The following is a 23,179-nucleotide window of genomic DNA, read 5'->3' as shown; positions in this document are numbered from 1 at the left end:
ACAAGATATTGGTGAAACCACATCCACATCTACAGTTTTGGTCTCCTTGTTTGAAAAACATGCAATTACTTTAAAAGCATTCAGAGAAGGTTCACTCGACTCATTCTTGGTATTAAGGCCTTCATTTATGAAGAAATGGTAAACAGGTTGGACATATACCCATTGGAATTTAGAAGAATTTATTGCAATTTTATTGAAACATTGCAGATCTGAGGAGTCCGGATGGGTTGGATACACAGAGGATGAGTTTTCTTTCCTCTCACAGGTTTGTTAATGTGTGGAATTCTATTCTGAGGAAGTAAAGCAGACTGGGCCTCTGAATTTGTTCAAGGCTGAATTGGACAGATTTTTGACCAGACATCCAGCCAACTGAGTTAACTGACAACACCCCGAACTGAGAATGAGACACTCAGATATGGTAGACCAGTGCTGAGAAACAATTATTGCGGTGCTAAGTCACTGAAATACTTGATAATCAATTAATAAAAAGCTTTTTTCCTTCAAAAATGTAAAATCGCAAACACTCACAATCACTACCAATGGGATTTATAAAGATGCAGGTATCTTATGCAATATATAATAGCAGTTTAAGAAAGGACATGTAAAACAAAAAAGCTGGTTGCTTTTAAACCGTGCATAACAATATCTAAAACATGATACTAATCACTACTGTGCTGTGTGGACAGCATGTGTGCCTACACTGTAACAGATAGAATGGGCTCAGAAAGTCAGATGATCCTTGCTTTGTAGAATTGCCTTCCTGTCAAGGAACAGATTGCTACATTGATAAGTGACTTACTATCTGGAGCAGATGGACTATCCAGTCTCAGTTCCATAGGTACTTCCAGTTTGTTTTTCACAATCAGCGCCGAGCGGACAGTTATCACTTTTCTTGCACTCCCCTCCAGAGTCACAGAAAACACAACCCGTACAGGAGGCAGTGCTGAGAACTACAGAAGGGCGAACAATGTTAGGTACTGTCTTTTCAATACAATGTTGCAATCTATCAAATACAACACAAATCTACATCTGATCTATAATATTTCCAAACATGTAGAACACAACTAACAGATTTCAGTCTCTAAAACTAGCATCCCAGTCTAATGTGCATTTAGAGAAACTCTAGAAACTCAAATCTCAAGAGTGCATGAACATATTATTACCTGTATTAACATCAATTTTGCATGATATACAGGGCAGAATTTCCAAATGACTCACTTATTAGGTGAAAACTAGGCATTGATTTAGTAAATCAATCATATTAGAGCACAACAGTGATTTGTTATGTTGAGCTAAAATATTGGCTTGCAACCTACATTAATAGTTTGAAGATTTTTTTTTTAGATTACATTACAGTGTGGAAACAGGCCCTTCGGCCCAACAAGTCCACACCGACCCGCCGAAGCGCAACCCACCCATACCCCTACATTTACCCCTTACTTAACACTACGGGCAATTTAGCATGGCCAATTCACCTGACCTGCACATCTTTGGACTGTGGGAGGAAACCGGAGCACCCGGAGGAAACCCACGCAGACACGGGGAGAACGTGCAAACTCCACACAGTCAGTCTATTTATAAGGTAGAAACTAAATACTGAGATTATTAAATTTGATAACACTAGACTCATATCTTAACCAGATGCATGTACTGAAGAAGCTGCAATTAACAGGATACAAATGACTGCATTGTTCTTAAAATTGACAAATACAGCAGGCAATTTAAACACAGCCAAATCTCTGAAGTGGAAAACGTGATGAGTGCCCAGATTAGTTGTTTTTGGTGATGTTGGTTGAGAAAGGATTATGAGCCAAGGAACAAAAAAAAAAATGACATCCTGCTTTTCGTTGGTTGGTGCAGCAGAAATTTGCACAAAACAAGTAGAAAGTAGTTCAAAGTTAATGCTTCATCCATAACTGACATCTCTCACAGGTGTCGCTCTTCAGAAATGCGCTCGAATCTTAGGTTTGCTTAAGTTTCAAGTACTAGGGCTTGAACACAAACTTCCAACTCAAATGATACTACTACTAAAGTAAAACAGGGTAAAACTGGGGAGATAAAAATCAGATAAATGAGCATTATAATTAAATATGACTGTCAAAATATAAAATCATAAACTAGATCATTAAAGTCATATACAACCCATGGTTGATAACGGAGTTGTTCTTATACTAAAAAATCCCAATAATTTGAAACATCTCACAAAATAGAACAACAAAATGGGAATTTAGCACTAAAAGTTGAATCATTAAATAATTTGAAATAGCTAACTTTACATTAAAGATACAGTACAATCTGATAATGGATGCACAGTTACAGAACAATGCTTACATAGACATGTGGATGTATTATATTGGTCTTGCTAATGGGACTCCCAACCTGCAGTATAGAGAAGATAGATTTGCGTTATAGATGCAACTATTAACTGGTTTTTCATCAATGCCTGGAATAATAAAAAGCGAACGTGCAAGATTTTATGCAAATTGTAGCACATACAACTTTGTAACCAAAATTGCAACGTCAGTTTTAACCTGATTAGCAGAAAACTGACAGGATCAGAATTAAAATTACATGAACTTCTCGAGATCAATGGGTAGTTGTTCTCATTCAATCAATTAAGCGTTGGGTAAGTTCAGATGAATAAAATTGGTACAATTTCCTTCAGTCCATATCCTCAGTGGATATCACTTTATGCAAGGAAAGGAGACACTAACTGACCATCACAGCTCAAACCAAATATGCCCTTATTCAATGCGCAGGCAAAATAGAATGATGTTAACTGTACCTTTGAGTTCTAGTAGATACTTGTTTAGTATCTACCAAGTTAATAAATCTTCCTCGTTAACTGAAGGACCTTCCTGTCACTGTGCCTCAGCACCCACTAAACCTGCATATTTTACAACCACAGCATTTCAGGTTTTTTGATATTTTGTGTGCGACATTTCCTCTCAAAAATTTAAAAGCAAATGGTTGTTTGTATAACTGTTGTCTGAAGCTACTGCTGCATCAATATTTGAGATAATCAAGCTCCTGCTCCAAAGTATACAGTCTCAATTATATATGCTTTGACAAATGACATGTTCACAGTACATGATACACACCATGGAGGACTGATTATTTCGATCAGGTGCTGCACATCGGAAGAAGATGCCAACTTTGTCCACAGACACTGGACTGACTTGTTCCCAGCCATTCACTCGGACCAAAAGCTGGTGAATCTTCAATTCATGAGTGTGCCTGCCAGTACATAATTAAGAATGTGCAGCCACTGTGTCTTACATAAGGAAGTTATGATAACACAAAGATTTTATATAAACATGCCACCATGACTAAATACATACGAATATGTGATTACTGATTAGTACAGAGATATAAAAAGTCTGTCAAATGAGTACTATGCTGTTTTCTTTCACTCACCTGTGTCTTAGCTTTTCCCTGGCTTCAAATTCAAAAGGCACTTCTTCTCCTGGGAGTACCTCGCGCCATTGGCTTACGTTGTGTGTGTCATCAGGTTCTACAACAGATTCTTCATGTACAAAACCAGGACTCTCACTGTGAGAAAGTGCCACTCTACAATGGAAAACAGCCGCAATGCATATATCACTGTCAGTATATTATAACACAATCACTCACACCCAACCTGTACGCTCCATCAGTTCAAATCAAATGGTAATGTGTTTCTTGGCTTCTGAGAACTTTAAATTCCGCAGCCTGAAAAACTGAAGGAACGCTATTTGGGAGGAAATCGGGGCACCATCTGCTTGCTGAATAATTTAGTGAATGTGGTTCGGTTAGGTCTTAAGTCACTATGTCAAACACAGCAAACAATGAGGCATTAGCCTTTTCTGCTGCCACTTCATTTATGAGGCTTGAGTATTTATTTGCAGTCTCTACATCAAAACTAACATATAATGGGGCATCATGGGGAAACGATCACCTAAAGAGATGGTAGTCGGTATTAATATTAATTATTTTGAGGGCAAATCCTCTAGATTTCTACGAGAAGATATTCTAGGATACAATGCAACTAATCTGACTCTCGATTAAAATTAATTGAAAAAATAGATTAAAAGATATGTAATCAGAGATGCAGTAGCAAACATTTAAGGAGTATTTCAGAATCAACATAATAGATGGAAAGAGAAAAATATCTAAGGATCCATTCGCCATCCTTGCTGAATTAGAAATGTTAAAAGAAAGCATCAAACTTAAAGAAAAATGTACGTAATTGTGCAAAGTCAGGAGGCGGCTCAGAATTGGACAGAACATTTATAGCAGCAAAGAATGACTGAAAAATCAATATGGATGAAAACATTAGAGTACGAGAAAAAGCTAGCCAGAAATATGAAAGTATGTAAGAGTTCCATTTTAAGAAAGAAAATTTAACAAAGTGAGGATTAATCATATAAGAAAGTGATCTTGAAAAATGGAATGTGAAATAAGGAAATATCAGATAGACTGAACAGGTATTTTGCATATTTTCACTGTACAGGATACAAGTAATGTCCCAGAAGCAGTCAAAAGTTAGGAAATATAAGGGTGAGAAGAACTCAGGAAAATTATAATGCTCAAGGGAATAATAAATTGTTGGACCCATGGTCTGATAAGAGCCATGACCCTGAGGAATCTCATCCTACGGTTTTAAAAGATGTAGTTAGTGAGGTTTTAGATGCATTAACATCTGTCAAAAGAAAACTGTGAGAAGCTATTATTAAAGATCTTACAGAAAGGCATTTAGATAAGACAGTATCTCCCAAACTTACAACTACTGCCACCCAAAATACCAGGGAGCTGATGCATGGGAATATCACCACCATCAAGTTCTCCTCTAAGTCACACACTATCTTGATTTGGAACTATATTGCTGTTCATTCAATGACAATGGGCCAAACTTCTGAAAGCTCGTGACTATATTTACACTACATGCACTGCAGTGCTTCAAGAAGACAGCTCATCACCACCTTCTTCAGGGTAATTAGGGAAGGCCAACAAGTGCTGGACTTACCAGCAATGCCTCCATCCCTAAAAGAATAAAATATTCTTGGATTTACAAATGTCAAGACCAAAACTATAGCCTTGTGGTTTACACTTAAAACCTGATCAAACATATGCAGTGGAACATCTACACCTTAACAATTGCAGTAAAAGAAGTTCATGAATTGTTACACAATATAGATTTCATACCTAGTTGGAGTAGTAGTGAGCGTGGCAAACCACATGGTGCAACCAGTGTGGTTCCTGAGGGCATATGGCACAAATGGCTGCCGTCTTTTTGGAATCTTTCCTTCTGCTACAAGTAAAAACAAATGTGTTAGAATGGCAGCCAATGGCCAATTTCCAGCTGGATTCTGAAATTTCCTATTTGAAACTTCTGACTAAACAAAAAGCTGAAAGTTATGCTGATTGATATCTTTCACATGCTGAAAACACTTGGCAATACATATTTTGTAGAATATTTTAACTAGATTACAAAGCAATTTAAAATTAGTGGGCTAATAACTAATTCAATGGATTAAGGCAGCAGCTGCAATTATCTCAAACTCGCTAGGTCTGCTCAATGGGATTTCAGAGCTATAATTTAACATTTCTTCAAAATTAAAATAGTGAAACCTTTTTCAATAGAATTAAGATGGATGACATTTGGACAATTGTGCACCTTTTGGGTATGGAGTTAATATCATTTACCTCAAACAGACATGTATACTGCATTAAAAAATAGAGCTCTCACAAAGACTGTGTTTAGTCTAACATTAACTTGCTTCCAGAAAATGGACCAGCAATTTGGATAAAAGACTCTTGTGCAGGAAACTTGTGTGTTCTGGGAAGCAACTTGAATTTTTGATAAATTTTTTTCACATGCTTGGTTGAGCTCCTGAAAGCTCCTCATTTGAGAAGAACAATCAATAAATCTCAGGAGTGAAGACAGAAAATGTTGAAATACTCAGACAATGAGTCTTTCAATACCTTTAAAGAGACAAACAGATTTAAAATTTCAGGGCTCTAACCTTTCAAACGTCAGACTTGAAACATTAACCCGGTTTCTCCTTCCATAGATGTTGCTAGACTTGTTAAGTTTTTCCAATATGTTTGTTTCCCACACCCCCTGCAAGATTTCCAGCATCGAGCTCTACACAGGACCAATTATTTAGCTCATCCATTTCAAGAGGGGCTACTGTATCCCCAGATTTTCTCACTTATTCCTTCCAAGTTGCAAGTACACATTATTTCTCCTCACTCTGTGGAATGTAAGATTTATTGTACAGTATTGTACACATATTACTCTCTCACTCAGTGCTGTGGAACTCTTTCAATCTTTCTAGCGATGCCTCCATCTCCGAAAGAAAAAAATATTCTTGGATTTACGAATGTCAAGATCCTCTGACCTAGGCTTTAAAAACTAAATGTAGCAACTAACTTCCTGATTTGTCTCATATTTCCAACTCTTTGCAAATTAGGTGGCAAATACACATTAAATTTTAGTCCGTTATGAAAATGTCTCCATTTTACAGCTGCTTTGTGACAATAATTTGTCCAAGCTAATAACGAGTGTGTTCCAAACTGTAACTAACATCAGTTTTGATTAAGTATCAGTATCAGGTCTGGTTAAGTGCAACTTGGCTTTAGCAAAGAAACTATAAACAACAAGATATTATTTTAAAAGATGTTGAGATCCAGTCACAAGGATTTGTCACAGAAAAGTAAAGGCAGCAGTGTAGGAATTGGGGTGATCTAAGAGTCAATGCAAAGATCCAGGGCTGTTAATATCCCAAACAATTCCAGAGCCAAGGCATATTTAAACAGTTGTATTATCAGTAGAAATAAAACTCAATTTGTAAAATACAAGTTATTTTGATAGCTTCTAATAGTATAATTAAATACTAGTTTCCCAGATCCAATATTCAGCAGTACTCTGGTGATCGGTGAAAGAATTCTGATACTAATCTGTAACTCTTGCACTCTAAAGACATGCTTAAAGTTTCACAAATGGGCTTTATACAAACTATGTGTTCTGTGTTTTTGTATATAAATGCAGAGTGAGCATAGTTCAGTTTCTATTACAGTTTGTTGATAAGCCTGCTGTCACTAACTTAAGTGAACTCCTGAAAATTCCTTTCCAGATATTTTAATACTAAGAATCAGCTCTCCCAACAGATTTAGCACCTCTTGCATGAGCACTAATGCTGACACACAACAGTTAGCAGATTGTCATGTACTACGGCCAAACAAAAAAATCAAGTAACGAGCGGTGACATTGTTAACTATGAGCACTGAAAATCACAAAACCCTTGTCAAATACATTATCTGATTTCTTCAACTTGTAAAGATTCATAATTCAGATTTTTGCAACAACAGAAAAAAATACAAGGCTAGATTATACATTGAAAGCATCAGAACATAACATAACATACTACTTCATCTTAACATTGGACACAGGGTGTAAATCTCATGAGTTAGTGTGCTCAACACAGACTCTTTCCATATATGGGCTGTTGAGACAAATGTACCTAATTTGTGGCCTTTCCAACTTTCTGGCGATCTGTTTTAATTGCTAGAAAATCAGCAGGGCTACAATTTAAGTGTGTTGACCTCCAGTCCCGATTGGCCTGCACCAGGATCATTAAAGTGAAAATTGATCAACTTTTTCATCAGTATAATTGAATAATTACCTAAGAAATGGTTTGGTCCTTAAGAAGCACAATATAAGAGAGAAAGAATAACATCATACAAGAAAGAACAGTAAACACAGAAACAAAATATTCATTTTACAGACTGATAAAAAATGTTCTTGAAATAACTAACTATCTGTCCAACAAGCCTGGTCTTTTCCACAGAAATTAAAGCTGCTAAAGTGAAAATCTTGTGTCTGAGAGGAATTGGAAGTGTGCAAATTACCACTAGGAGTTGCAGATTTTTCAGATACATGAACCTGCTATTCTTTACTGTAATGATTCTCAAATTACAATGAGTGCTCATTGTAGCACCTTAACATGCAGATGCTCAGAAAGTAAAGGAGGGAAACTGAACATATGCATCTTTTTACAGTTCTGATGAAGAGTCACCGGATTTGAAACGTTAACACTGCTTCATCCCACAGATGCTGCCAGACCTTCTCGGTTTCTCTAGCAATTTCTGTTTTTGCATTTTTTTACATGCTTGAACCTTCTGTTACTTGATTGAAAATACGCAGAAGCCGAACTGCTCTTATTTCAGTTAATTACTACAACCTCAAACCTATCCTGTGATATTAAGGCAGCATCACATAACACTTTTTCTGACACTTTACACCAACTGAATTTTAGTAACCTCCAGAATTTTTAATAGTTGAGAAAGATTTGGATTGGTATATGGAAAATGTAACAGGCTCAGGAAAAATGAGGTGACTTTCAAAACTTTTCACTCAATTAAAAATTACTGGGAACATTATTGCAATAGATAAAGGTGCATTAACAATACTAACAATCCAATTTTTTCTCCATATCAAATCATTATTACATTCACCAATATTCAAAGTATCACGCATAAGATCAAATACCATTTAATACGAAAACATTTAACTCTCTCCCAGGGTCACTGTACATCAAAGACCTGGTGATACTATTGTAATAATTAAATGCGAATAGAGCCTGCCCCACTGCCAAATCTGTGAAGCATATGCTACAGTAACTTGATCAAATATCTGCTTCAGTACGCTTAACCTATTGTTCTCACACACTTTCACAGTATAGTGCTGGGATTTAATGTTAATCTTTGAGGTTATCAGAACTATGGCAATGTCTGGAAATTACATTCGATATCAAACAAGAGTGTGAAAATGGTAATACGGGATTGCCAATTAGAATAGTGGTTCAGTTGACATAGATACTTAATAGGAAAGCAAATGCATTGGTCTCAACATTAATGAGTGGATGGGCTCAATAGCAGGTGGTGAATGCAGCAAGCCACGGACATGGAACCCCTGACAATTTTAATGCAGGGGCTCAATTCAACTAACTCTTTGCTGAGTTACTCACACCTACTATCTGATTAGCAAGTAGGAGTTGAAATTTATCTGCAGGCAGCTGCAGCTGGGAACCCACGACAGTGATCCCATACAGACAGTAGAAAAAGAGCTATGCAAAATATTGTAATTTCTAGATGTGGTGGAACCAAATGGACATGATGCAGGATGTTGTGGCTGCAAAGGCCCCAAAGGGAGCATAGGCAGAGCCATCCTGATTCTCGAGGGGTATACAAAGAGTTCTAAAAAGATCAGACCTCTGACATTTAACTTGCCCAGTTGGTGCTCCATCCTCGAATCAGTTGCTCGACAACTGACAGCATATCATTGATGACATTTGAATGTTAACTAGGGCCACAACTGGTTTTCGTTGGAGCCTTGTCAATGGCCTGATTTGGGACAAGGAAGTAGAAGTTTTAAATTATAACCTCACACACACACACCATTCTTACTGGCCAAGTTGGCTTGGGTGACAGAGGTGCAAAATTAACCCCTTAATTGGCACAAATTGCAATCCTAGTTTTGATAATTTTCTTTGATTCACCAATTAAGACTGGATATAAAACTAATATAAAGTAAAAAGTGTGGTCACAGAGTGGCAGTAGAAATGGTCTTCAGCTAGTACAATCTCTTCTTCACTGCCAAATGAAGCAATGAAAAAACAGACCTGTAGAGAAGGATAATAAAATAGATGCTGAGAGCAAAAGCAAAAAATGCTATAACGCAGATCAGAAAACAAAGGGGAACTCTATGCTGCAGTCTCATCAGTATTTAGCTGAAACTACGCATAATAAAACATTAAAAGGTATCACCTGATTTGTTTTCGTTGGTACATCACACTATAACTTATCTGATAAAAGACTGGATATTTTCTTCACTTCTTCCCATTCCCTGGTACAGTACCTCTGGCAAATATCTGCCGCTCTAGGTTTGTCAGACTGGCAGTGCTTCTAGTTCTAAGATAGGCAAGAGGGTTGCCTGACAGAGAGAAAAGAAGTCTAGTTAGAATGAAAAAGTTTAACTCATCCAGGCAATGTGGTAAACAGAAAAGAACCTGGTTTAGACCAAATGAAGCAAAGAAATAAACAATGATGATGTATGTAATGTTCAGGGAGATGTGATCATTCAAATCTGATATTTGTCATACTTATTCATGATACTTTAGTAGTGATTCCAATTTGCTTACTCCTGACTGGACACATCATGGTTTTGTCCATTGCTGAATCTATACTACTCTCAATGATAGTTAACAACTTTGTAAATCAAGTGAATTATGCAGTCATTTTCCACTCTGGTGCCATAAATAACATTTGAGAAGATGTATCAGATGGGAACCTCATGGGTAGACAGAAAGCTGCACCCACCCTTCCAGCTATTTGGGTACATCAGAAAAAGGTAAAATAAAACCCAAAAGGGACAACTCTGAACTGGAGGTTTTAGTCCATTATAGCAAAGCAGAGATTTTCCCTGACAATTTCATTTGATGTCATTTTTATGTTTTAGCTCTACTCACTTTGAAATTTAAATAGGACTGCAGATAAATCCTGTCATAGCTTGCATCAACTTTTGCCCTGTTCCTTGCTCAGTCGGTAGCTCTTTGAGGAAGATTGAGATAGAAATGCTCAAACAAACTAATTTATACATTACATTGGAGATGCCCAGTCATGCCCACTGCATGACTGGAGAAATCCCCAGGAGTTTGGAAATAGTTGTTTCCTAACAGATTCAGTGCTTTGTTATGCTGATTGCTTATCATTTAGTTGATAATTTTAATAAGCTAGATTTCTAGACTGTTGTACAAGATACCACAGCATGGTGTTTCTTCCAGGCGGATGAGTAGGGCATGTGCTATCTCAAATGAGTGATGTACATGTGTTTCTGTGCAAGCCAAGCAATTACATCTCAGAGATTAAGTATTTGGGCCATGGAAGTCATAGAACTACTTACTCTCAATGCTGAATTTGAGAGAGAATAAAATGAAGTTCAAAACTGTGACAACAGAATGACTTTTGGTATGGGGTCAAAATCCTGGAATTACCTTCTTAAAGGCATTGTAGGTCACCCCACAATGTTCTGCACGTGGACTACAGCAATTCAAAAGGCAACTCAACACCACCTTCTCAAAGGCAACTAGGGCCAACCAGTGATGCCAATGTCCCACGAGTGAATTTAAAAAAAAGCTATACCATTAGAACAACTAAAATCATATTCCCAGTCTCCACTGACCCCTACCAGGGAATGGTTTTGTAAAGCTTTAAAGAGTCATCCAGAGGAACTACATCGAGTCGCTCACATTCGTGTGTATGATTACAAACCTTCTCTCAGCTGATTACTTTCAACAGAGTCATAGTCATCGTGTTATAGAGATGTACAGCACAGAAACAGACCCTTCGGTCCAACTCATCCATGCCAACCAATTATCCCAACCCAATCTAGTTCAACCTGCCAGTATCTGGCCCATATCCCTCCAAACCCTTCCTATTCATATACCCAGCCAGATGCCTTTTAAATGTTGCAATTGCACCAGCTTCCACTACTTCCTCTGGGAGCTCATCCAGAGGAAGTGGTGGAGGCTGGTGCAATTGCAACATTTAAAAGGCATCTAGATGGGAAGCCTGACTCTCGAATGCAAATGGGACTGAAAGAAACAGGTAAAGATAACAACTATTGGAGACAATTTAAGTATTGCATCTATTACCTCCAAACTCTCAGAAGCTACATTTTTCATAAGTATCGTTACTTTTCAAATTCCAATGATGTAGTGTCTGGTACAACAGAATGGTCTTAACACTCAGAGAAAAGTTGCTTTACTACCTGACAAGCGTGGCACCCTCCATCAGACTAGACACCACAGCAACTGTAAAGAATAACTCTTTAAGCCAGTGCCACATGTGCATAAACCAGCTATTGCTGATAAGAGGATGTCCAATAACTAGGAAGCAAGAAAAACTTGTATTTATTGTTTCCTTTTCGGCTCTCTGAGAAGGTGTACGAAAGAACTTCACATAGAGTGAATTGTTGAAAGTCTACCAACAGTTGCTGGCTCAGCAAATGTAAGAGTCATTCAATATATAACAATGATATGAAAGGCTAGTCAGCCCTTCTTTGGTGACATTGGTTAAGAAAGGGAAAATGATGAGAGCACTGGGAGAAGTTTCTGAAACTCCCCTTACAGAGTTGACCCATTGGAATGTTATAATCAATCATGTATGTACAGTCAAGCGGGGAGAACTCTGGAGCAGGTTGCATGGCCAGTTGGTTCTGATTCCTGTTGATGACAAGGACCGGTGTCAAGGCGCACACACCATTTGGCTGCAAATTTCTCAAGGCCTGAGAAACCTGTCAGATGACCATGTAAAGCAGGTTACATCAGATGCAACTAGCTGTATTACAATAGTCAAGCTGCTTCTTGCCTTGCCTTCATCAAATGATAGGCTGTGGTCTTGCTTCACATTTTCAAAATTTTAAAGTGACCTGACCCCAACTCCAGCGTGTTAAAATCCAGATTTCAGTCATCCATTCAGGCCTGCCCTTGACTGTGGACCCCTATTACACGGTTGACCCCTAATTACTTCAAGGTCAGTCAAGATAATCACCAAATGCTGTCTTGCCAGTGACACCTAACAAACATTTGTTGAAAAATGCAGTTTTCTTTTTAAAAAAGCTGAACCTGTTGTCAGCCTCCACAGAAGTGTAAAGCCAAGGATCTAGAGATTGACAATTGATTGATTATGATACAGGTATATCTGCAATACACTAATCTAACATACAGCAACTAAAGCTACAAGGTCTAGTTTAGATTGACTAAGCAATACCATTAATGTGAACGAACATCAAGGACAAAGCAAAGTTAAAAATCAATGTTGTTTAAGGTTGACTGGCTGAACAAATGGTTTAAGAGTATAATTAATGAAATAAAAAAGAGTGAAGGATGGATGAAGATAATTTCAAAATTTACAATAAATAAACAGCAATAGTTTGAATTAAACAGTGGTTTCAATAGTTTTATAAACACTTGAATAAAAGCAGTAGTTATCAAAGCATGAACCAAATTGTAATTAATATTGAATTTACAGAGGTCATAGCCATATTACAAACTATGTTTGAACTGTTCAACTGCTCCACATTAACCATTTTTTTTCATTTAACTTCAATATTAAACTAAAACTGGAATGTTCAAAATCACTCAAGTTATAATTAAAATGGAAAATCTTAAGTATATATACTTTCCTTTCTATGCAAGGAAATAAGTCTTATCCTAATCCCTAAAAGTAGTAAATTTAGGGTCTGAATTTTAGGGTCTGACCTCCTGAGAGCTCCCAGATTGGGCATCATCACTTCAAAGCAGCCCGATGGCCATTCTGGGAACCTGTGAACCCACTTTGCAGGCTGGCAATATACAAGTCATTAAAATGTAAAGAAAATAAGGATAAAGCAGACATTTCTTCTATAAAAAGACGATCGCTTTGAAGAAATGCTCTTCTAAAATTGTTGTTAGATATTCTCCACTACAACACCAACTTCATATTTTCACCAACTGACCAAAAAGTGCATTTTAACAACTTATTGTCAAATTTCTTCAACTCATCTGAACCAAAACAATCAGTAGGTACTGTTAGTAGTAAACTACAAAGCTGATATTTTCTGGATTTACAAGATAAAGTTAGAGACTTTTTTTTCAGGAGGCAGGTTAAGGAACAGCTTCTACTTTATTTCCAACAAGCCTCTGGTAATGAGACCGCATAATGTCCTTCATCATTGCTTGCGAGACAGTTGTTTCTCAAGGTTCAATTAACCCAACAGCATCATCATAAACTCAAAACGTTTATCACTGTGAATTGTCTTTTTTTTTAGTCAACAAACCTTGGGATTTATAAATAGCAAACAGGTGGTGAAAGGCTGCAACTGTATTTACACTAATTTCCCATGACAGAACTACATCCCATAAAAATATACCTAGATTTCTTCCTAAATTTTGTTTATTTGATCTCATATTTTCTGTTATTAGTATTTACAGAAAATATGCTTCCAGATTTTCAACTGCATATTACTAATATATTTAAAACTCTTTAGAATTCTATAAACATTTAAGTATAAAAAATTAGGAGTAGGCCATTTGACCCTTTATTCTGCTCTACCATTCAATATGATCATGGTTGATCATCCAAGTTAGAACTGTTCCCACTTTCTTCCCATTTCTTGTCATCCTATTAGCCCTAAGAATAATATCTAACACCTTCTCGAAAACATTCGATGTTTTGGTCTCAACTACTTTCTTTGGCAGAGCATTCCACAGTAATGGACTCTTTGGTCATCGGAAACATCCTCCCCACACTTGCTGTACCTAGTCTTATGGTTTTGGCAATTATTTTGTATATGGTCCTGGAATGATGACGGCATGAGTTGGAGACAGGGGTACAACACAGAATCATAGAATCCTTACAGTGTGGAAACAGGCCATTTGGTTCTACAAGTCCACACTGACCCTTTAAAGAGTCACCCACCCAGACCTATTCCCCTACTACTCTACATTTACCACTAATTAATGCACCTAACCAAACCTCACTGAGCACTATGGGGAATTTTAGCATGGACAATTCACCTAACCTGCACAACTTTGGATTGTGGGAGAAAACTGGAGCACTCGGAGGAAACCCATGCAGACATGGGGCGAATGTGCAAAATCCACAGAGACAGTCGCCGAGGCTGGAATCGAACCCAGGTCCCTGGCACTGTGGAGCAACAGTGCTAACCACCAAGCCACATGTTGGCTATAATTTCTCTAACCGATGTTTTCATCCTGCAAACTCTGCACCATGAATTAGATCCTTATGACATTTTGCATTAAAATTCCCCAGCCTATAACAACTCCAATTGTTAGGGGAATGCAACATGTAGTCAAGACCAGAGATCACACAAAGATGGCCTTTCAGTCAACTTGAAGCTGGTAACTTAGACAAGCTTGATCATTTAAGCTTTAATCATTTTCTTTTTCAGTAACTAACCCTGGAATTAAATTTCCCATCCCCTGCATGTACTTACTCTGTCCGAGCATTAATGGATCAAGGTACGTCCCTGTCCTCCACTGAGAGATTCTGGGACACTCCCTTTCTTCCTTTTTACAGTAATCAGCAATCCAGGATGCTTTTGTCATTTTATATTGCTCTGTAATGCAACACACAGAATAACAGTAACAAGGGCGGAAAGGAATTGAATTTATGCTCAGATTTAATTATGTCATGTCCCAACTCATTTTATCACATATTTTTATGCTTTGTAAAATTAAACCCACATATCAGAGAATGCAGATCTGAAACTCAATCTGTATGAAGTTAGTTTATTTCAACTGTGGTTATCTCGTACTAGTAGGTCCATGAGGAAGGTCAATTCAAGGAACAGAGAGCAAATTTCTTCCTCTAAGAACAGGTTAACAGTTTCAAAACAAAAAAAAAAGAAATTGCAGGTGCTGGAAACTTGTTATAGAAATAGAAAATGTTGGAAACGGCGAGAGAATTAACATCTGTAGAGAGATTCTTCATCAAACTTCTTGTTCAAGACAACCTCCAAGTAAACCGTGAAACAGCAAGATACAGAATGAACATAGGATAGTGATATATAGGAAATCTTTCACTTAGTATGTGTAAAAATACTACAAAATACCAAATTGGCATGCAAAGAAATCCAGACATTGCCACTTTCACATCGTTAACAACCTCTCTGCCACTTCTGCTATTTTCTCTTGCAATTAGCTTCATAATTTATCCCAAACTGAATACATTCTAACAATGTTTCCTGCTCTATTACCGTATTACATTGCCTACCAAAGGCAACTCAATTTAATGAACGATCTTCTATGTGCTTTCACAATCCACTTTGGTGTACCTGGTCTATTCATTATATCCTTTTGGTATATCTTTATTTTAAATCGAGGTGGAGCAGTGGGACTTGATCTGTCTTGGGTAGGCAGGAATAGCAAATAGATCACAAAGCTATGGCTGAAAAAAGGTCTCCTGTAATTTTCAACACTTTCAAAGGGGCCATCCTAAAATATATACACAATCCTCAAAATAAGACCAATAAACATGAAATGCCTGCACAAGGACCTTCCTAGCCCAGTATTGTCAGAAGTTCCATACCCATCAGGACAGATGTGATATTGATGTCAAGTCGTTGTTTTGCCTGCAGATCCAATTTGAGGCGTGATGGATGTAGACGGCTGGCTGCTTGCTGCTGCCAGCTCAGGAAAGAAGTCCAAGGCTCAGCAAAAGGCTCCCAGCCTGGCAAGAGATAACATTGGAAAATGAAAAACCTATCTCACTTAGCAACAGTACACTTACGTCACATATGCATACTGACAAATACTTTAACAGTTGATCTGTTAGCTTTGAATCAGGTTAAAAGCTTTACAGAGTCTCACTTCTGACTATCATCCCAACTCATGTACCATGTTTGAATGTGGTTCATTACCATATGTTTCAGTTCCTGAATATTGTATGAAGGGAAGGTAGTCCATAATAGGCATCGATTTTGCCTCGTTATGACATGTCTGATGAGGCTACAGAAATGTCTGCAGCATACAGACTCAAAAGAAAGATTTTCTCAGATTAAGATTTACTTCAAGAATTTTCACTTATGGCATACTTTTAAAATCCCCCCCTAAAAAATGTCCCACATGCTTAACAGCCAGATAATCACTGTGCAAGCAGCACTGGTATGCAGTTAAACACAATTTTCAGTAAGGCACTCAAAACAGCATTTGAAATTCAGACTCTGACCTCTGATTTTTGGCAATGTCAGTTCAGAGAGACTGACCTCAAGTGTCAATCAGGCTTGGTGGCCTATTCTGTACAATTATACTGTAATGCACTTCCTAGTACAGCAATGGTTAAATTCAAAAATAAGTGAGTGCCAGAATTTTAAAGGTGTTTAAAATAAAGTAACAAATACTTTAATTTTCAAAGTTAAAATTAAACTTTATAGCTGAGATTCATGTAAATAGAGCATTTGTATTGTCTCCCCCTTAATTATTGAAGTGGGCAAGATTTCGACTGATGTCAACAACACTTAAGCAGGCAATTTACATATGTGAATCTAGTCAATGAGCACCTGCAAATTTAACCTAGTTGCCCTGTACCCAACTGCTGTATTGTTTGCGTGTGTGGGCAAATAGAACTAAGACTTTTCAAACCATTCAATTCTACATTAGTTTGGTCCCACCTGGAGAAAACAAGTTTAACTGCACACAACAGAAGGCTGAGTCTTAGTTTGACCAATTTGCACCAAAACTCTCCGCACCTAAATGTGCCATGAAGGAGAGATGTCACTATCCTGTAAAAACTTATCAATAACATTAACTGAGATTTAAATACAATATGTTAAAGTATGTAACGGGCAGAGAAAAAAAAAGGCATCAGGCAAACTCACATTTACACAGTTCACCCTAAACAGAAATTCTTCAAAAGTAAAACTAAGTATAGCTGCATTTCTACGGCAAACTGCATTTAAAATCTTTAGATTAAGACTAATGTTATGACAGTGCCTACCCAAATGTCCAGCACCATAGCAATATGGCCTGGAATAATACATTCTCAATACAGAAAACCTTTCCTCAACAAAAAAAAAATCAAGCAACACTACAACTCTGTTCTTTGTGCAGAGATTTGGCCACTACTGAAAGACCTTGTTGTCTGTGTATAGACATTAAGTCTTTGGTGTTAGAAAATCCTATCCAGCAGTCTGTTAGCTAATATGCTACGTCAGCCAGAAAATCAAAAGGACAAGCACATAACGTAACAAGTCCCCTGTTCCAGGGTATTGTAATTTAAATGATTCCAATGAGCTCCTGGGTGGATGGGTGGGTAGTGGGGTGAGGTGGGGGGGGTTGTTGCTTCGACAGTGTAGAGACTGACATGAAACAAAGTAGAAGCTCCCACAAAGCTAGAATGAGGTACAGTGCTTTAGAATTTCTTTCTCAAATTTCTAGGTCATAACATTTTCGAAACCTGATGACAATTTTGCTTGGTTTAATATGTTTCTAGCATTAACTATGTGACTCTTCAGAGTTCTATTCAATAAAAAAAAATTCAATTAAATAGACAATGCATATATTGATACTATTCTGAAAATATCAAGTTAGCTGTTTAATATTCCAGCATAATGCAAGACGTCATACCAAGAGGTGATGTACTCTACAATGACAAAACAAAAAACTCGGGGCTGAATCTTATTTTTTTTTGGCTAAGCAAAAGGTGTGATGAGTTTTTTGGAGGGATTCTCACTGTGGGCCCAATAAGATTTTTTGGTGTACCTTACCACAGTGGTTCAGTGGTTAGCACTGTTACCTTACTGTGCCAGGCACTTGCGTTCCATTCCAGCCTCCGGTGACTGTCTGTGTGGAGTTTGCACATTCTCCCAGTGCCTGCACTGGTTTCTTCCGGGTGCTCTGGTTTCCTTCCACAATCCAAAGATGTGCAGGTTGGGTGAATTGGCCATGCTAAGTTGCCCATGGTGTTCAGGGTGGCGTAGGTTAGATGCATTAATCAGGGGAAATGTAAAAGTAATAGGATAGGGGAATGGGTCTGGGTGGGATACTCTTTGGAGGGTCAGCGTGGACTTGTTGGGCCAAATGGCCTATTTCCACACTTTTTGGATTCTATAATTAACTGCCTATCCTGCCCCTATAGTGCCCCTCAAGTTGAATTCCCACCCCACCCTACCAAATGCTGTTATCAGTCCAAGCCACCATTGCTGGGATATCCAGGAGTTGACCAGCATCCTTTGCACCCATGCTATCCTTTCGAGCCTGTTGCACACTGGATCAAGCACTGTCATTCTGGAGCAGTCCTATATAGTTCCTGACATCTGCCCAGGACTTTAGCTGACAAGAAGAAACTGGAAATCCTGCTGGATGGGATGGTGCAAACCTGGGATATCCTCTTCCCCCAAGACCAGCAGTGGAGGCCACAACAATGGATCATGCCAGTCTGTTCTGGGATTGGCACCTGGGTCAGTACAGTCTCAAATTTCTGAAGGAATGCTGGAATGTCAGCAGAAGGTCAATGACTTCATCCACTCTGCCAACACAAGTGCCATCACTTTCTCTTTGATATCTGATCCTCTTTTTTCTGCCACTGTACCCACCTTCCATTGGACTCATCCTTTACCAGTCTTGCTTTTGCCTATAGCACCTTCCCTCTCTCACTCTCACCCATCCAACCTCGACAGCATTAACCCTGCAATAACCTCTGCACTGCCTACTCACTTGCGTGGAACACTTCCCACTTGCACTAAACATAACATTGACTTTTAACTCCCTTAACACCTGCTTCTCATTCCAGGAGGAAAACCGCTTGTAATAGGGCAAAAAGAGTCAGGAAGGCTGGTGGGCTACCCAATATTTGGTTCCTTACCTCTTATGAGAGGATGAGTGCGGTGCTGGAAAAGCACAGCAGGTCAGGCAGCAACCGAGGAGCAGGAAAATTGACGTTTCGTGCAAAAACCTTTCCTGATGAAGGGCTTTTGCCTGAAACGTCTATTTATCTGCTCCTCGAATGCTGCCTGACCTGTTGTGCTTTTTCAGCACCACACTCTTGACTCTAATCTCCAGCATCTGCAGTACTCACTTTCACCTCGCTCTTATGAGAGGATCCTGACTGTCACAAGCAGATGTCTGCCTGTGACCAAGCTCCTTAATTGGTATCAGAGGTAGCCCTTGACTTGCTGTGCCAGGTTCCCCTGAGAGAAAGCTATTGCCCTTGTCTTGACAACCAGGGCAACATTTCTGGATTTGTACCTGTACTGAATTGCAAGACAGTCCTCGGCAGACTGCAGTGTTCCAGTGAATCATAGCACAAACTGGACAAGCAACAACTCATCTTCAGACTAGGTACAGTAAATCGTTCTGGACTTAATATTGAGTTCAACACCTTCAAATTGTGAACCAGTTCCCGTTTCTTCCCTTTCTTTTAGATTGTTACATTTGTTGTCTCTCTCCCCTCCCCTCAACCGAGTAGGGACTGTCTGTCCTTTTACGCCTGGCAAGAGACACACTATTGTTCTCCCAATCTCACATTCCAACCACTTAATCTGAACTACCAGCGACGTTTCTTCATCAGCACCCAACACCCATTACTCCTATCAAAGGATGGCATAAATGCTGTCCCCCCCCACATACATCATTTCAACTCTGATGAAAAATCATTTAGATTCGAAACAGTAGCTTGCTCTTTCTTCATGGATGGTGTCTGACCCACTGTGGTCTCCAGTATTTGTTGTTTTCAGTATGGATTCAGTATCTGCAATAATTTGCTCGTACAGAACAATATCAGGCTTGTAGTTCTGAAGAGGGGTCAAACTGAACAAAGGCAAGGCAAGATTACTGAAAGCATTCAGGTCTGCTCATACTGAGTGAAGATCCCCGAGATGCAGCCTGGAGCAGTCTATAACCTGGGTGTAATGTACCTGAGTGCACAGTGTCATGGCAGCAGTACTACAAAGGTAGTTGCTGATGCAGCTCACAGTGCAGCATTCAAGTGCAGAAGCATCCTGTAAGAGGTGTTTTGTCAAGGGGCTCAGTGAGGCCAGCTCATGTAGGATACCAAAGTCTGTGGACATGGGGTGTGTGTGTGCCCTGAGCATTTTGTGCCTGATGTCTGACATGGAGGTCCTTTGGAGCGAGCATCAAGTTGAAGTCACTAGGTACCAGCTTTGGCTTCCATGTCAAGATCTCTTGATGGCTAGCTTGTTTGGTGCATTTGATACAATGGAAAGCTGAATATTATTGTGGTAGGTTGGGTGCTTACAGGATACTGAACTAGCTTTAATCCCTTTTAATTGGCAACATGCCACTGTCTTGCAAGAAACTCACCACGTCACTTGACTTCTTGCCTATTTCTGAAACAAATCTCACTATAGCCTACATTGCTCAGACACCAAAGGATTCCCTCAGGGAGATTATTCAATGGATAGAGCCCCAACCATGGAAAGCAGCTGGTGAAAACTAAAAGTAAATGAAGCTAGAAATTCACAACAGGTCAGTCAGCATTAGAAAGTGACTAACCAACTACTCCCTAGTAGTTCCTGAGAAATAAAACCTTTCCCAAAGGATTAACGTGGCTCAGATGCCGACTGAAGTGCACAGCACTTCCAGCATTTTCTGCTTTACTACAGATTTCCAGTGCTTACTGTTATTTTAACATCACGTGTTAGGTTAAGCACAAGAGATGATGTGGCACTTACCCCCCACTTTAATTGTGAGTTAGTTTTTAGCCCCATCTAGTGGATACTATAACTTCATTTCAAAGATCTGCATTATCCTGTTAAACAAGCATTTCAACCTAGTGGATACATGGGCGTTACAGTGGAAAGACTTTCCCTCATGGAACATTTATTCCATTGCAACGGAATTTGGGCATTTGCAGTGTCTAAAGTTCATTTATGAATATCAGTCTGTTTCCCTTCGTAATTTATTAAAATGTAAACAAATCATTAAGGGAAGAAAAATATGACTAAATCTGAACTTAAACCCTTCAAAACATGAATGTTATAGAATGTGTTCAGGACAAGATAGTTATGTGCACCATAGGCACATCGATATTTTCTCCTGTCCTTATGCCATCCCAAATATTCAGGATCTTACCAGACAGCTCGCGGTTGTAGTATTCTCCAGAGAAGGTAAAATTGGCAGAGCCTTCTGGGCTTGTTCCAACTCTCTGCAGGAAGTAGAGTCCTAAAACACAGAAAGACATTAATCAAACTAAATGCCCCTGAATGCAGGAACGGGAATTAACTCTAGAATATGTACCAAGCGAAGTTTTTAGTCTTGACCTCTGAACACCTTGCATCCTGAAATAAGTTTTATCCTTCAGAATAGCCTTCAGTAATTTCTAAATCATATTTCTACTGAGTGTGCTTTTGTGTACAATAATAAAACTGCTGGAATGTTGGGCATATTAACTTATTTAGAAGTCTATGATTAACTTTGCTCTTTGTCTAATTCTTTGTCTTTTGTATTCATTCATGAGATGTTAGCATTGCTGTTAAAGCCCTTGAAGAACTGCCCATGAGAAAACTACCTTTTTGACATACTGCAGGTCATGTTTTGCAGGAACTCCACAATGCTGGTAGAAAGGGAGAGCAAGGATTCTAGCCCAGTGACAAAGATGTACCAAGATATTCTCAATTTTAGAATCGTGTACGCCATGAAGGGAAAGTTGAAGCTCACAGTGTTCCTATGCATTCCGTCCTTGTTTTCCTCGGTGGTTGAGACCACAGGATTGGAAGGTACTTAAAGAAGCCCTGGTGAACAGTTGCAGTGCAATAAGCAAATAGAATACTTTGCTGTCATTATGTTGTAGTGGCAGAGGAAGTGAATGTTTATGGGGTTGGATAGGGGATCTGTCAACAGGGTGCTTCATCTCCGATGTTCTTCAGTTTCTGTAGTGTTTTTGGAGCTGCACACGTTCAGGAAAGTGGACAATATTCTATCACATTTTAGACTGGTGTCTTGTAAAGATGCTGAAAAGGTTTTGGGGAGTAAGGAGATGAATCATTCACAGCAGAATACCCAGCATCTGTCTTGGTCATGCAACCATAGTATTTATGAAGTCGATCTAGCTATGTTAATGATTAACATTGATTGCTGTTGCTAGGGTATAGGTGATGCCTGTTATGTGTCAAGGGAAGGAGGCAGCTAGGCTCTCTATTGTTGGAAATCGTTACTGTCTGGATAGTGAAATGTTACTTACCAATAATCAGCCCAAGCCTGAATATGGTCTAGATTTTGCTGCATACACTGTTACCCAAGGAGTTGCCGTTGGAACTGAACACTGCAAGCATTAATGGTTATCCCCAATTCTGACTGAACGATGAAAGGGAGATCAGTCATAAAGCCATTAAATGTGGTTGGACCTTGAATGATGTCCTGAAGGAGAAAGTGAGGACTGCAGATGCTGGAGATCAGAGCTGAAAATGTGCTGCTGGAAAAGTGCAGCAGGTCAGGCAGCATCCAAGGAGTAGTAGAATTGACGTTTCGGGCCAAGCCCTTCTTCAGGAATGAGGAAAGTGTGTCCAGCAGGCTAAGATAAAAGGTAGGGAGGAGGGGCTTTGGGGAGGGGCGTTGGAAATGCGATAGGTGGAGGGAGGTCAAGATGAGGGTGATAGGCCGGAGTGGGGGTGGGCGTG

General features: G+C 38.9%; 1 protein-coding gene across 6 annotated transcripts in view; it reads right to left on the bottom strand.

The window, feature by feature from the left end:
* Window positions 1-23,179, bottom strand: part of vps13d (vacuolar protein sorting 13 homolog D) — a 297,670-nt gene that overhangs the window by 136,768 nt on the left and 137,723 nt on the right. For 3 of the 6 annotated variants that reach the window (XM_043675645.1, XM_043675640.1, XM_043675642.1), the window contains exons 36-45: window positions 21,636-21,725; window positions 16,135-16,275; window positions 15,041-15,163; window positions 9,902-9,976; window positions 7,668-7,685; window positions 5,185-5,290; window positions 3,418-3,570; window positions 3,102-3,237; window positions 2,332-2,379; window positions 800-950 (exon numbers count right to left, since the gene is read on the bottom strand). In XM_043675645.1, the coding sequence (XP_043531580.1) occupies window positions 800-950; window positions 2,332-2,379; window positions 3,102-3,237; window positions 3,418-3,570; window positions 5,185-5,290; window positions 7,668-7,685; window positions 9,902-9,976; window positions 15,041-15,163; window positions 16,135-16,275; window positions 21,636-21,725 (1,041 nt within the window). The remainder of the gene's footprint in view (window positions 1-799; window positions 951-2,331; window positions 2,380-3,101; window positions 3,238-3,417; window positions 3,571-5,184; window positions 5,291-7,667; window positions 7,686-9,901; window positions 9,977-15,040; window positions 15,164-16,134; window positions 16,276-21,635; window positions 21,726-23,179) is intronic. The other 3 variants (XM_043675641.1, XM_043675643.1, XM_043675644.1) reach the window with 3 other exon arrangements.

Source organism: Chiloscyllium plagiosum, chromosome 34 (assembly GCF_004010195.1).
Source record: "Chiloscyllium plagiosum isolate BGI_BamShark_2017 chromosome 34, ASM401019v2, whole genome shotgun sequence".
Classification (NCBI taxonomy): domain Eukaryota; kingdom Metazoa; phylum Chordata; class Chondrichthyes; order Orectolobiformes; family Hemiscylliidae; genus Chiloscyllium; species Chiloscyllium plagiosum.
This window is presented reverse-complemented; position numbering and strand designations above follow the sequence as displayed.